Source organism: Strongylocentrotus purpuratus, unplaced genomic scaffold (assembly GCF_000002235.5).
Source record: "Strongylocentrotus purpuratus isolate Spur 01 unplaced genomic scaffold, Spur_5.0 spur5_scaffold_7, whole genome shotgun sequence".
Classification (NCBI taxonomy): Eukaryota; Metazoa; Echinodermata; class Echinoidea; order Camarodonta; family Strongylocentrotidae; genus Strongylocentrotus; species Strongylocentrotus purpuratus.
The window spans coordinates 31,953,131-31,969,284 of NW_022145613.1; the positions used below are offsets into that span (position 1 = coordinate 31,953,131).

At 36.6% G+C, this 16,154-nt stretch overlaps 1 protein-coding gene and 1 long non-coding RNA gene across 2 annotated transcripts; both read right to left on the reverse strand.

Annotated features, from left to right (window-relative positions):
• Nucleotides 1-547: 547 nt before the first annotated feature.
• On the reverse strand, nucleotides 548-6,406 carry LOC115918202 (transmembrane GTPase fzo-like). Its single transcript, XM_030974527.1, has 6 exons — nucleotides 6,262-6,406; nucleotides 3,821-3,929; nucleotides 2,784-3,090; nucleotides 1,813-1,943; nucleotides 1,033-1,141; nucleotides 548-664 (listed from the first exon to the last, which is right to left on the reverse strand). Exons 1-6 carry the CDS (start codon nucleotides 6,404-6,406, stop codon nucleotides 548-550), a joined length of 918 nt encoding a protein of 305 aa, XP_030830387.1.
• Nucleotides 6,407-9,979: 3,573 nt separating this feature from the next.
• On the reverse strand, nucleotides 9,980-16,152 carry LOC105442414. The gene is made up of 7 exons (XR_004062124.1): nucleotides 16,023-16,152; nucleotides 15,114-15,178; nucleotides 13,686-13,807; nucleotides 12,425-12,551; nucleotides 11,519-11,623; nucleotides 10,842-10,932; nucleotides 9,980-9,999 (listed from the first exon to the last, which is right to left on the reverse strand). It is a non-coding gene; the product is annotated as an uncharacterized LOC105442414 (long non-coding RNA).
• Between the last annotated feature and the right edge of the window lie 2 nt (nucleotides 16,153-16,154).

Below are 16,154 nucleotides of genomic sequence, written 5' to 3' on the forward strand. Positions count from 1 at the left end.
CCGGCAAATTTTTTATCATCATGTATTAGTCAAAACATATTCTTTCACATGATTGGTAATGAGAGCTTCCATTTCATTTTTTGAAATTGGGGCGTTTCCAATACTGGTCTTTACCTTTAATTCATAACAACTATTATGAAACAGGGCCCAGAGCCACATAACATTGATTTACTGGCATAACTAAATCGAACTAAACTCCTCCACCCACTTACCCTCAACCCCCCCCCCCCCCCCCCCATAGCAGCATCTCCTTTAATCACAAAATGTATTAACTTACAACTAATTTTATGTTAAAGGAAAATGAAGAAGATAAACAAATTCATTGTAAGAAACAATGATTTCTATCAAGAATTACGATGCAGTTAATTTTGTTCTACTTCAAATTGATGGCAAGCCTATATTAATGCTTTAAGGCGCAGATAATAATGATTTGCGCTCTCCAAAATGAATATACAACAACTAAATTGACCATTCATGTTTTGGGATGCAATGCTCTTAATCAGTCTTAATAAGTAAAAATAGGTAAATATTTCCCAGAAACCTCTGTTCATGAGCTAACCTCTTCGGGGCGTCTTTCTCTCGCCGATAGATCCCACTGAGTGAAACCCACGATGATGTCCGGCTTAGGAAGACGTTTGCCGACCTCAACGAAATGATCTCGCTCCTAAAGAAAATATTACATTTCATTTACATCATGTGCTCTTAACACTTTTCAGGTCTCTCATTTTCTCCACTTTCCTGCATTTTTTAAAAATAACAAACTAGCGGAGAACAAGATGACCACAAAAATGATTGTAATTGTATCGGGGGAGGAAGTTACATCATTATTCCAACCGTGATTGCTAATAGTTTCATATTGAAATGTTCTGTAATTGGTTATACTTTGTATTGGAATCACGTAATCTATTTTCTCCTGATCAAAGCAACTAACAAATATGATTGTCATGAGTATCGATATTCGTAAATAGCTAGATTATGATTTTTTTTTATAAGAAAATAATATTTGAGTGAAATAAACATTTGTGAACATACTTCCGGTGACATGACGGTCTTTGGATTCACAATAAGTACATGAACGTCCGAGTCTGCGCAGAAGGATTTCACTTTATCGCCAAGCTCTCGACATTTCGTAATTCCAGGACTGCATATATAAACAGGAGATATGAGAAAAGCGAATGTTTTTGATAGAGCAAGGGTGGATCCAAGATTCTGTATAAAAGAGGGAGCAGAATTGAAGAAATTTCTGACGAGCAAAAAAATATTGTTTGTATTATTCAGGAAAATAGGGTCAATTGTGCCCCCCCCCCCGTCCTATTATAGTCTCTGCCATTTTGGTGATGGATGACAGAGCTAGGTAAAAATATGACCCTAATTATTCCATGGAAAATGGCGAAGGAATGTTTTTGTCAGTCACGAAATTATATAATCTTATACGACTCTAGAATTAATCCCGCTGATCCAAGAAAGGATGATCAAAGTAGAAAACGATGGGACAAAATGTGCCCGATAAATACATGTAGATACTAAGATGACTCATCAGTCCATGATTTGAAGATGGGGCTCTGTGACGCCATCTTCTGTGAAATGAATTTCTATGGGGTTATATTTTAAAGATTAGTTTCAGGGTCAGGGCTATAACTTAGGGTCATGGTTGGGGTTAGGGTGACTGTGTTGTGGAATTCTACTGCTGTTCCAAATCACAGTCGCCTATAATAATAATAATAATAGCTCACAATTTTAATGCGCCTAATACTTTGTTTATAGGCGCATCACATTATTATAATGACTAGCAAGGATCATTAAATGACTTACCAATCCATAATTTGAATATCATAATTCAGCAAATGGTCCTCTTTGACGTCACCTTCTGAGAGGTGAATTTCGATGAGATAACTTGCATCCAAGGATCGACCTGAATTTGCATTGCACATATCTTCTAGGGTCTAAGGAAAAAATAGGTTCATAAACTATCCAATGGTATAAAATAGTACTTTGGAATACTGAGATTTGTTATCATTTTTATTGATGTTGTTGTTATCATTATTATTATTATTATTATTATTTTAATATTTGTTGAGAAGACATTCGGCCACTCATATACCATTAACAAACAAAGATTCACAATACATCGATAAGTGATTGCTGCATTTTCATTTCGCTCTGAGGTGTCTCGTTTTATGTTGTTCAGAATCACTTTCAGATTCGTGTAGAAGTATTGTGTTGTAATAAACAGCTGATTAATTGGGCGTCTTTGTTTAGTAAAGGAACTACGAGTGACATGCACATTGCAATTTTTAATTGATTGTTGATTGATTTCAAGATCAAATGTTTTCAGGCGATTAACGATCGGAAGACTCTCAAAGTGTGAAATGTAGCATAATTATATACTGTGTGAGTCAAATAAAAGTTTACACCTACAAAATTGTTAATTATTTCATAAATAATCTATGAACAGTAAATTATTATACATCTTATAAAAGAGTGTTTTATCCCGAATCATTTAGTATCATTTTTCAGATTCAAGCATCATAACCGTTTTAAAGTTATATAACTTTAAAACGGTTATGATGCTTGACGTTTTTAAGCCAAGCAGTTTTGAACGGAAAGCAGTAGATAGATAGAGAGAGAGAGAGAGAGGGGGGAGAGAGAGAGAGGGGGGAGAGCGAGAGAGAGAGAGAGAGAGAGAGAGCGAGAGGAGAGAGAGAGAGAGAGAGAGAGAGAGAGAGAGAGGGGGGATGGGCATGTAATGCCCGAGCCTGGTGATGAAAGATGAATATACGAACATTTTGGTTGAGAGGTTGTTTGTTTTCCATCAAGGAGTTAATCGACGCTTCCTTTTCTCGACTCTCGACTTCTCTAACGGAGAAATATGACGTTTCTTCTTGGTCTTCCCTTTTCACCCTCGCGGAGTTATCCTTATCTGCATTGCCTTTCGAGTCTCCTTTATCATCTTTACCAGTGACGTCATTGGTCATCTTCTCAATCTGGACGAAGCAACTTGTCCTATCACCCATTCCAGAAGGTAGAAGTTCGCGCCCAATCCCTGGCGCAATCATGGCGTTCAGAGTCGTTGTCTTCCCGCTACTCGTCCTGACGGGGAAATATGACATATTACAAATGTCACATAATTATAGTCTTTTTTAATTCTAGGATGACAATTATACGGTGTAGACAGGATAGGGATGGAGAAAATGGGCTATAAGCAAAGTAACGTTGCCTGAACATACCTCTTTCAGAGTAAGATTTCAAAATGCCCCCCCCCCCCCTCCCCCAAAAAACCCAAAAAAAAACAAAAACAATAATAATAATAATAATAATAATAATAATAATAATAATAATAATAATAATAATAATAATAATAATAATAATAATAATAATGATAATAATAATAATAATAATAATAATAATAATAATAATAATAATAATAATAATAATAATAATGAATCATGATGAATAAAGGATCACAGGCTCAATCGGGAAAGGGGGGACCGGGGATTTTATTTCCCAACGATTTATTTTCCCTTTCAATATAGAGGTTAAGCACTAATTTGAGGGGGTTATGAGCGATTACTCCCCCCCCCCCCCCCCAACCTATTTTTTTTAATAGGGCGGCCCCATCACCTCTCCCAGATCCTTCTACAAGGGAGGGGAATGGTGAATGTTCACGAGGCGATATTTCTATTTTTAAAAAAACATACTCAAGCGGAATTGGTTTATAATTTGGTGGAGAATATCAATTATCATATATGCCTGACTAATCATCTAAGTTATAGCTTGGTGCTTGAGAATGACTGTAATATGCCTACTCGTGCTCACTTACCCACCAAAGAAGGCTACTTTCATTTTCCTCCTCGATAAATCACTTTTCAGACTCTCAATCCTTCCTTCGAGAATGTCTATTAACTCTTGAACAGACCTGGAGCCAATGCCTTGGCATTAAAGATACAAAATCGATGAAAAATATCATATATTAATTTTGTTATATATTTGTTAAAGGATCATTAATATGGAATAGTATACCTCAGGAAATTAAAAAATGCAAAACTCTCAATCTTTTTAAAATATAAACAATTTCTGTTAAATAAGTATAATAATCAGTATTAATAGCATGGGAAAAAATTTTACACTTTTTTTTACTCTGCATGATAGTCAGTTTTAGATTGTTTTGTTTTTCTGTTCTTTTGTTCTCGTTTTCCTGTATGTGTGTATATAAGGAATCCCTCCTTTCTGCCTATCCCAAATGCTCTTATAAATTGCCATTGTATTTGTTATCACTTTCTTGTTTTTTTTTTATAACTCCATTTTGTATTTGTATGTTTTAAATGTTTTTATGAAAAGTGTTGAATAAACTTTGAATTTGAATTTGAATTTGAATGCTAAAATGGGTGTTAAAGGCAACCTTATCCAAAGAAATAGCTTTACTTATTCCGAGAGATTTGTTATTTTCCATTGATCTCCAAGATTCCCCATGAAACTGTATGAGAAAGGCATAAAGCAAGAATAATGTACAGTTTCTCAGCACAACATGGGCATCGCCATTTTCTTGATAACGTGATGTACTATGTGAAGTCGTTTATCAAGTAAATGTATTCAAATTTATGGATGCTTCCTTCCCAGGTGTGTGTGGTGACGAACCATTTCATTCACCTGCCATTATCTTTTGTACTACAATTGTCAGTACGCAAATTCCATAAATAAGTTGGTGCTCTTTTTTAGGGTGAAGGTTTCTCATAAATGAAATAGATTTGTCAATTGCTATGTTTTAGTATTTTTAAATGAATTAGTAACAGTTATTCCCCTGTATTATATTTTTCACCAGATATAATTTCTATCTTCTTAGCTATGATTTTCCACTTTGAAAAGTAAAGGTTATGTTAATGGTTTAAAAAGTCTTTCCAACTAAAGCTTGGGGCATTACACACGTACAACTTCAACTGGTATAATATCACATTTTCAAGAAAATGGCTGCACTCATATCATCCTAAAAGACATCACATCATACCAAGAATATCTTCATTTGTACATCTCTTATACATCTTCGTAATGAATATTGTATTTTGTACATCAAAGGGCAAGAATACATCTAATTTTTCGGGAATACCTACACTTAGGTTCTTTAGGATGAGGTTTCCTTTAAATAAATATCACCGTCTAACAAGTAAGCATTTTGAACTCCTGCATTATCCATGAGTGCAACAAGTAGGCCTATTAGTTAACTTATAGTAAAATTGAGAATGAACTGCTTTATAATCACATAAGTAGCGGGCTGATGCATCTATACAGCTACACAGTTCAAATGTATAGTTTTACCGAGGAATGAAACTGCAAACTGATCTATTAGTGACGGGAATTCCCACCAAACATGCATGTGACCTGTTTAATGCACGCCATGGGAATCCCCGTGCAAATAATGTGTGCAACAATTTAGATCAACTCATGCAATTTGCAAACGATGCCCTCGTTATCCATTTTCAATAAGAGAAATGGCATATATAGATTTAAAAAATGTCCAATCGAACGCACAGAATACACTGTGTAAGCAAAATACAGAATAATAAAGAATAAGCAAGCATCATGTAATATAAGCACAGAAGCAACATTTGGATGAGGGAGAGAGACGAAAATGGATAGATTAACCGTGAGATATATAAATTATAGATATATAGATGGATAGATAGATATATAACTAGATTCATAGTTAGATACATACATGTAGATAAATGAATCAATAATGAATCAATAAATTGATTACTTAAGTAAATATATAAATAAACAGAGAGAAAAAAAAGAGAAATTTCACTACCCAATTGCATTGTACACCCCGTATAAATCCGTATCTGATTAGGTAACATGCCACTGTCAAGCTCTTGCATTTCAATATGAATAGGTAACGTACAAGCTAGGCTATCAAAATTGCCTAAGCTTGGTTTTTCGGAAGTGGTTGCTATCGTGTTAATTTGATATGATATTTGCCTATTTTGACAAAGAAAAGCTATATTATCTTCGTTAACATAACAATGTTAATATTGCCATATGCTTATATCTGTTGCATCATATTAATAAGCCTGCTTAATCATCATTTTGCTCTATACTGTTCCTTGTCTTCTGTGAGGATAAAGTTGTCTGATCTTGTGGGTACGTGATATCGCCTTTTCTTTGTCGTGGTTTGTCCGAGATAATATTAGATTGTTATTATTACGCTACACGGGCACTGCTCACGTACCACCACTTAATAAAACGAGTAATGTGAACGTTTCTCACCTTCGAATGATGACAGTTCATCCAGCTTGGTTTTTATTCTACTGATGAGGTTACCTGTGACATCATATATAAATTGCTGCTGTCTCTTCGCCTTGGCGAACTGTTCGAGATGAGCCTCCGGGACACCGAGCCGTGATGATTCCATCAGGTCTCGTATACCTGAACAGCACCTTTCGGCCAGTTTACACAATCAAGTTGTCCAAACTACGCCCTAAACAAACATAAACCTATTTAAGAGGCTACCGAAAAGACTGGCGTAAGCTGCGTACATCCTTTCCAACTGTACTGGTGCAGAGTTTTGACAAAGTCATGTAATTTCAACCAACATCTAGATTATTATGACTGATTTCCGTTTTCGATTTGGATTTTAGCAGGTTTCCTTTGAACAATAAATTCTAGATTTTATGGCGCCCGGGGCCAAAAATAAAATTGCTCATTTCTAATGCAAGTTACCCTGCGTGTTGAGGGCGTATATGCGTACGGGACTTCCTTTTCTCACCTTTTTGTTCGCCTCTTTCAAGTGCCACCGGGGCACGTGCCCCCAGCCCCCGCCACCGCCCCTGTAAATACGCCACTGAGGGCGTGATCAAAACTGAACCACTTACGCCTCTACAGCCTCGTAGCATCTCTTCTTCACGTCTTCGAGACATATCAGAGAGTTTTGTTGAGTGGATGTCAAGCTCTCCAATTTACTTTCGATAGAAGCCCTGATCCATTGGCGAACCTGCATGAAAAAGACACCCGCAGCGGCCGCAATTCGGCGCAGTAGAACGTTACGTTCTTCATCGGATTCAACTGCAGGAGTGAGAGATGATTTTAAAATGATTATAAATATAATAAAAATGATAATAACAATAATAATAATATTAATAATAATAATAATAATAATAATAATAATAATGATGATGATAATAACAATAATCACAAAACCGGTTCCTTATATGACCAAACTGCTTACACAAAACAGTACAACATTATCATTACCGCGTTCACTGGATTCAATGCATATTATAGTGCACATTCTTCACTCCCTGGGACTGGGTAGCATTTCAGCTAGTAACCTTTTGTACGTGCGCACACTTGCGAATACAACCACAAAGACGTTCGCATTCTATCGGGTATCCAATTAACACCCGGATGAAGAGGAGCAATGTAGATGAAATGCCTTGTTCAAGGACATAAGTCCCATGCCGGGGCTCGAATCCTCAACTGTTGCATTTTCATGCAAGTGATTAAACCACTCGACTACAACACCTCTAATTATCTATTGATTTAAATTTAATATTTTCCTATTAATCGTCAATACATCAGTCAAACCTCCGAACTGACTCCACATCAACCCCAAACTGACCGAATGTTTTGGATACAGGGAGCTAAGTAATACGTTGTTCGGTCTATAGATGAGCAATTAATCCCCTCTGTGCCCGGATAATTGTTTGTCAAACTAGAAAGAAAACGAAATGTGCAAAGTCTTTCAAAGTGCCATTTAATTTCTGAAAAAAGTACCGAAACATGAGACTTTTGCTCCGGGCTTAAAATTGCCAAAGGTGTAAATGTACGTTGTAAGGGTTGTGATTAGGTATACGTTAGGTTTAGGATTAGAGTCCAGAATATTCATTCTACTAAGGCAATCAGAATTGCAATTCGGAGTTCGGTTAGTGTAGGGAAACGGACAACCAAGCATGGGTCAATCCTTGCCATCGCATCGTACGCGAGTATGCATAGAAAAGATGGCGCACTATACGGCGCACATAATATACGCAAGTTAACATGGCCGTACCATGGTATCGTACGCGAGGGTACTTAGAGAAGGTGGCGAACTGAATACAAACTTATACATGGACGTTACATATGGTATCGTGAGCGAGTTGTTGTAGGCGAGGCAAGTTAAGGGTTAATGGTGATGACAAAGAACTAAATATGTCGAGAGTAGAAATGAATAACTGTTCAGCTACAAGAATGAATGCAACATGGCCGATGCCCTTTGACAGGAAGTGAAAGAAAGTGACAGGAAATGAAAGCCAGTAAACTGAGATGTAAACAAATATGTTCAAGATGGACTTTATTTTTACATGTCTTAAATGTTTAAGTGTTGCGTTACTAATCAAATAACTTTAAAGTTCTATCCGTCTTAGAAGAAAATTTACCATTTTCTCACCAACTATGATAATGGTCATGGAACCGAAACGACTAAACTTGTTAAGAAAAGAAAAGACAGAGTGAAGAAATTTCGAGGAAATACTCGTCGAAACAGTTCCTAAATTGGTCCATGAATTTCACGTGATTAGTGGCGCAGCTACGGAAAAGGGCACTCGATTAAATAGCGGGGGGGGGGGGGAGAAAAGGAAAGAAAAGGGGTAAAGTGATAGGAAATAGGGTGATGGAGAAGGGGATTGTAACATAAGACGCTGTGACCGCTTGTCACGCCCTCCCCCTGATATATGGTCTTCTGTATTTGCATTCCATCCACCGAATCAGAATCCCCTTGTTGACGATGCGCCATCAACGTCTGGACCCACTACGGCACTGTATTTGAAATACGGTCTACTCCATATGGAAACAAAAATGCTCGACCAACAACTCATCAGCGTCTGAATTGACCTTTTGACCTTGAATTCCCTGATGCAAGCGCATGACGTGATCTTTGCTAAATCGGTGTCTTTTATCGTAAAATGCGACACTTTCACAATGTTTATACATCTTTTTTTAATTATTAGTAAGATATAACATATTTTTTCTGATATCACTGAAGTTTTGGGTTTTATTTTATGAGTAATTTAAAAAAGAGCCATTTTATTGTTTTAATTTACTGGATCGTACCATTAAAGTTGCAAGGTAGAAAGATGCATTTTCCAACCGCGCCAAATTTAATGTACGTTCCGACATTCTGTTAAATGGGTTCGTGTTGTTAAGAATCCACTGCTTTCTGCTCCAACAAACGTCCACATGCGGAGTCGTTTATCAACTAAATTATTCAAATTTATGGATGCTTCCTAGCTTCCCAGGTGTTTGTGTTGCTGTTGAAGCATTTCATTCACCTGCTATCATTCTTTGTACTCCAATTGCCAGAACGCAAATTTAATTTTGGTTTTATAGTTTCATCAGAGTCGTTTATCATATTATGTATTCAAATTTATGAATGCTTCCTCCCCAGGTGTTTGTGGTGTTTATGCATTTCATTCACCTGTTATTATTCTTTGTAATCCAATTGTTAGAATACAAAATGCATTTTGGTTTTATAGTTTCATGCAATAAGTAAGTCAATAAAAGAGTATGTTCTGCACAATAAAAACAATGTGTGTCCCTAGTGTACAATGTAATGTGTCCCCTCATTTTGTAATAGTTAATTTACCCATTCACATAATGGAACTACCTGCCCGATGAAGCCAGTGGCCTGTGACCCCTGAGCACTCAACACCGTGTGGGAGTCAGTTCGTGCTCAAATTCTTTTATAAGACAAATACAAGCAAACGTTTCCATATGGTACAAAACACGATGAATTAATGTCCACTCTCATCGCCCTCACAAAAATGATGAATGATTGTCTACCTGCGCTTATTCGCCTGCGTCTCGTGGCAAAGGAGGACCACACGGCCCGCTCTGTGATTCCTGTTAGGGCCCTCTGAAGTGCCCCCTCTGGAATCTGGGCCCCTTCCTCGATTTGCTGCATTTGGGACTCGAGTTGAAACGCCCTCGGTGGTTGGTGAGGGAAGTTTTCCATGTGCTTCTTGTAGGAATCTGTAAAAAATAAATATAATAAACGCCTACAGTGGGTTTCATAGATTCCTAATGTAGCAGTTGTCCGTGCCCCCTCTTTAAAATACAACATTTAAAATACAGAAAGACTAAAAGTACCTCCAAAATGCTTTTTGTCCCTTTTTTGTAATTTGAAAACCCAAAAGGGACATCAAAATATTTTCGGAATTGTTCTTCATCCCATTTACCTTGATTAACCTCTGCCTGATAAGTAGATGTTTGTTGTTTTGAAAGTTCTAAGCAAGTTTTGGTTTAAAAAAATAAAAAATAATGCATAATTATGAAATACGAACAATGTGGTGATTTTCCAACCAATAAACAATGACCCTGAATGAGGACTTTATTTGTGTTTTATTGTGAACTTTTTTCACACCATATTTGTTTGAATTGAAGAAGAAAAAATTGTCATCAACAAGCATCCAGTCACCAGAACATATTGTTTTTGGTGCACTGTTACGCCTAACAAATTCATGGAGGGCCATGTTGCAACTCAAGAGCGATAATTATATCTCATTTTCGATACAGAACTAAGCAAGTGTAAAATACTTGATAATCATCTACTTGAAACTTTAAGTGCGATTATTAATGACGTTTTAATGTGAAGGTTTTTTCTCTCGAAATAGTAAAGAGGGTTGTTATCTATTGTTCTCAAGGTTTTAATGAGAGTGTTTTTGGTTTCAGCGTAGGTCATAGCAATAGAGTCATTTATAAAAAGTACTTTGACAGTTCCTAAAATAGAATCTAGTTGGTCATTTTGCGTTTTCAAAGGTATGAACAAAATTAATGTCGGAGAGAAAACGCTAAATGTGTGATATTTCTCTCACCTAGTATACCGAATGAGTAGTCATCGCAGACCTTCGCCGTAGCGCGTTGAAACTCCGCTAGCATCTTCCGATACCAGTCCATGAGGGCTCTCTATTAAAAATAGATATTGAAAAGCAGTTTAAATTAATTGAATAAATAAGTTGTACATGAACTTACTTTGCAGGGCACTGAGTTTCACATATAATTTAGACCCACAAATGAGGCGTAGGTCTGCAGTTTTCGAATTAGTGGAAATTAATCAGCGAGCCAAACGAACAAGCACTTTCGTTTAGATTTATTTTCATTATATTTTTTTATATTTATTTTCATTTTTGGTGCAATTTGTAAGCATCTCTGTGGCTTCAAAATGGAACTTAGCAACTGCTTCTAGCTCTATTTTACCCGATATGTTTGTTGGGCAGCATTGCGTCACCCCGCGGGCCACCTGACTCGTGGGCCAATATACCCTGTTACACATACCTCTGAAACTCAAGACCAACAAACATCCGCAAAATTATTAAACAAACTCAATGGTGTACTAGGAATAAAGCCTTTGTAAAAATAAAAAACCTAAGAGTTTAAAATATTTTCATTGCATATGAGGTGATTTAATTCAACTTCATGGATATTTCTTTAGTAAATGAATTATGAATTAGCAGATTTATTCAAGACTATCAAGCCATACCGATCTACTCACCTCAGCATAACTATGCACTTGGTCCTCCTCGAATCGATCAGCAACCGAGCTCCTTTTCAAAGTCTGGGTCATTTTCTTGCTAACCTCAGTCATACAGTGAAACACCTAAGACCAGAAGACAATCATAGAACAGAACGCAGTTATATCTGGTGTGCGATTGTGCATTATGCTTTTCATTCTTTAATTATCAAACGATTGATTTTGTCGGCTAGAGAACATCCTAATTACAAACTGAATCTAAGTTTCAAGCCATTTCTGGTAATGGTAGCTCTCGTTCTTAAGTCTCAATTGTACGTGTCACAATACTTTACAGAAACTGTTTTCTGCCTTTCTAACAAGCCGAAATTAAGGTAAGTTAGAAATGGATAACATAAGTAATAACACGAATCTTTTTGGTTCCAGATACTGGGACTCAAAATGGCTACACCCCAAGAGATTGTCAGCCGACGAGAGTGACAATATCTGTGTCACAGGCCTATTCAAAAAGTTATCTGACATGTCTGAGGGTTCACGAAACCGACAACCCAGTAGACTGACAGCCCATGAGATCGATTTTACATTCTCGCGGAACTTCTGGAACTTTTCTTAAGGTTCACGAGACCGATCTTGTCAGTCGCGTCGGCCGTCGACCTCGTTGGTTGGTGATCTAGAGGGAAACCAACTGAGAGTGGTGAGCATTATGTTAAGAGCACAACAGAAACCATATACAAAGGCCAGAAATATTTTGATGGTTCGTTGAAATTTAATATTCAGTGTAGATGGTATGAATGTGTTTTGAAAAAAATGAATAGAGTCCATATAGACACAAAAACATAGTCATTATTAGCACGTTATAGAATTCATCACATGGATTAAATGTATATGATAACTTTTAAAGTAAACCGTATAAAGTGTGATTAATCCTACCGACTGAGAGATAATGTTCAAAGCATTATTTTTCTTGTCTTAGCACTCCTCCACAAACTCGGCTCGCTTTATTTGAAATGATTCCAGACCCTTCTTCAAGCAGTCAGTTTTGACTTTGCCATCTGACCTACGGGGAAAATACACAATAACGAGATACAGGAGTGAAAATAGAAAACATATCCGGCATATCCATTTATTCCAGATTTATAATTTCAAAGTTGTTACAGCCGTGGTCACGTTCATTTGTTTATTATTTTGTTATTACGAGTCACAGATTTTATGTCAATATGTTATGGTCTTCTTTACACAGGGTGCCTTCATCAGAATTAACATCGCCCCTCACGTAGTATTGCTCAAATATTGCCAGTTGCCTATATAACACACCTGGGTCGAGAGAGGCAAGTGTGGGTAAAATGCTTTGTCCAAGAATAAAAGCACCGACTAAAGATTGAATCCAATACGTGGTACCCCTCGTATGGTATTTAAAAGCCTTCACCAGAGCGATCCCACTGGCATTCTCTTTTTTTAGTTGTCGATCATGGTGGTGGCAACTGATAGAAAAGTTATATAAAGTGGCCATCCATGTATTTCCTTTGTCTTTAAAAATAACACTGAACGCTCATTTCTTGCTGTCATATGCAGGGATCTTATGGGTCAGGACCTAAGTTTTGGGAAATTTTGGAAACTGAATGGATAGTAATTTTTTTAAATTGTGATATAGTTGGATGCCCCTGCACGTGATGGGATTATAAGCACTAGAAATATATAGCCCCTAAAACACTGCTGCTTTCGAGAAATTGAATAATCCAAAATTTACCGGTGCCCCCGGTAAATTTCAAATATTTCAAATAGCACCTAAGGCAATTCCATGGTAGCTGCGACCATGAAAATCTCAGAATATGCAGTTCTGATATATAATTTTAGAACGGGAATAGCAAATCGGTCGATTGAAGTCAAGAACTATTGTTTTAAAGCTAAATTAATATCAGTCTTGAGAGGGAGCAATACTACATAAAAAGTTTAATATTTATAATGCTATCACTTACATCATTTAAAATTTCAACCGCGACAACGATCATTGAATATTGTAAAATTGCATATGCTTCCAATATGTCCATTTGAACCAAATTCATGACCCCATACCAAAACTTTGTATTACCTTTAACCTATACCCTTTTGTGATTTTGTGTTTCGACACCCCCCCCCCCCCCCCCCGTGCCATTCCCTCTCTTGTTCAACAACGGTTTTTATTTATTCTTACACCCGGCTTTCAATCTCTGCATCCACTTCAGTAAGACTATTGACGCATTGATGTAAGACCTCTTGACACGTGTCTCGGTTTAGATGCAGTTTGGCGGTCATACCCGCAGAAGTAGCTCTCTCCTGTAAAAGTAAAGATGAGAAGGCAAGATTTATGAAGAAGATTATTAAACAAAATCCTGATATATTTTTGCCTTTGTTTTAAAATCATAAAATCTTAGATAAACCCCTCTGTCAGTTCAGAAATGACGGCCAACCGCTACCTTATATTTGGACAGCCATATGGTCTTTTAGTATTTTTTATAGTACAGTGCGTCCCAGAAAAAACGAAACCGAGAAGTATCGATGTTTTATCATAACTTAATCACAACCATAATTAATGAATGATACATATTTGGAAAGCTTAGAGTCTCCTCTTTCAGTTGATGATACTCAGGTGATGCATATTTCACGCATGAGTGATTAAAAGTAATTTGAAGGAAGGAAACCAAAAAATAATTTGGCGGGCGGTATTTGAATTTCAAAGAAAAATTCATATTTCTAGAAAGTTCATTTTGTGCTCTTTCATATGATACCTCAATCAAGAAAAATGAGCGAGGAATAACAAAGTTCTGTTTGTTTAAAGTAGCCCTTACATTTTCAAAATTTTAACAAACGAATTCGTTTTCACTGGGTGCCTGCCGTAGCAAAAAGCAGATTTGACAAAAGACTTAACTCCGTTTCGTTGACAATCAGCCATGCATGAAGACTCTCGTCTACGACTGATTGTCAACGAAACGGAGTTAAGTCTTTTGTTAATTTCGTTTATTGATACGGCAGGCAGCCAGTAAAAACGAATTCGTTTAATAAAATTATGGAAATGCAAGCACTACTTTAAACGAACAGAACTTTGTCATTCCTAGCTCATTTTTCCTGATTGAGGTGTCATATGAAAGGGCAGAAACTCAACTTCTAGAAATGTGAATTTTTCTTAGAAATTCAGATACCGCCCGCCAAATGTCTTTTTGGTTTCCTTCATTCAAATTGCTTTAAATCACTCATGCGTGAAATGTGCATTATCTGAGTAGCATCACATGAAAGAAGAGACTCTAAGCTTTCCAAATATGTATCATTCATTAATTATAGTTGTGATTAAGTTATGATAGAACATCGATACTTCTCGGTTTCGTTTTTTCTGGGACGCACTGTATAACTAATCAATTTTGGTGACGAAATAATACTATAATTGTTTTTTTTTTCTTCTTTTCTTTTCTTTCTTTTTTACTGTTGGTCGATCATAAAATTAAGAATTCTAAAATTTTACTATTTTCTTCCGCATACACCTTTGCTTGAAATAGGGTCATTCTTAAATGTGCCTAATTTGACAAGAGTTCTGAAATGATAAAACATGGTAGGTAAACTAGTTTTACCTGAACTTGATCCAAGTTACCTCTATTTTCGAAACGAACCTCTGGAAAGTGCCTTCTCGTTCTTCCCATCCCTTGATTAAGAATCCTACAAGAGACGGGTTGATGAGAGGATGAAATAACAAGGTAATATAGAAAAACAAGAGTATTCCTCATAGTAAAATAAAAGTGGTGCAGGGGTATAGTGGTTTATTCAATTGACTTTCAATCCAAGGGTACAGGGTTCGCATCCCAGCTCGGCACTAACGTCCTTTGGCAAGGCATTAGTCCACATTTGCCTCTGTTCACCGAGGTAGAAACATGGTAAATGTTGAGGTGCTAATAATTGCATGACCCTCATAAAGATCAGCATTAATGCTTATGAGGCCTGGGTTAACAAAAGTTGTTATTTTTGCGGTATATTGATGATGTTGTAAGTCTCTCGAGATCGCTACCTTGATGTTAATGTTGAGTTCACATATGACTATAGTGATTAAAGAGTGAGACAACCTTCAGACTTTACATTTATGTAGATTATAGAACATGTCAGAAACTAAAAATGTATTTAACTCTACGTTATATGTTATTCAGGGCGAGTCCCAAATTAAAACACACCCCTCCCCCAATCTAATTTTAACTTGTCTTGCAACCATTGTATTTTTTACAATACTTATGTACGAAACCCAAGCGCGTGACTCTTTGAATTTATTTACATTTCATTATGTTAAGAAGAAAAAAAATCATTCTAAAGGCGAATCCAGGATTTCGATCAAAAAAGGAAATAACTACAAAAATATCGGACTAACGGAGGAAAAGTTTATCACATTTGCAATTGCCTTTAGAGTCTACAATTTGAAGATGGCTATTTTTTCTATAATTAAGAAGTGCCCGATTGAGTTTTCAAAAGAGGGCACGCATGGGCCGAATGCAATTTTGTAATAGCATTGACCAACCTTTTTCATCAAGAGCCAAGTCGAGGGCCTCTCTTCCAGAGTAAAAGAAACATCTTTCCTCTGCTTCCTCTCTCGTATTCACGACATCGAGTTCTTTCAGTAACTCAAACACCGAGTCGACATGGCGAGCTT

Coding starts and splice junctions, on each gene's coding strand:
- LOC115918202 (XM_030974527.1), bottom strand. CDS start 6,406: ATGGAATCATCACGGCTCGGTGTCCCGGAGGCTCATCTCGAACAGTTC. Junction 3,930..6,261: donor TGAACTGTCATCATTCGAAG/GTGAGAAACGTT, acceptor TTTAATGCCAAG/GCATTGGCTCCAGGTCTGTT. Junction 1,944..2,783: donor AACAACCTCTCAACCAAAAT/GTTCGTATATTC, acceptor TTTTTTCCTTAG/ACCCTAGAAGATATGTGCAA.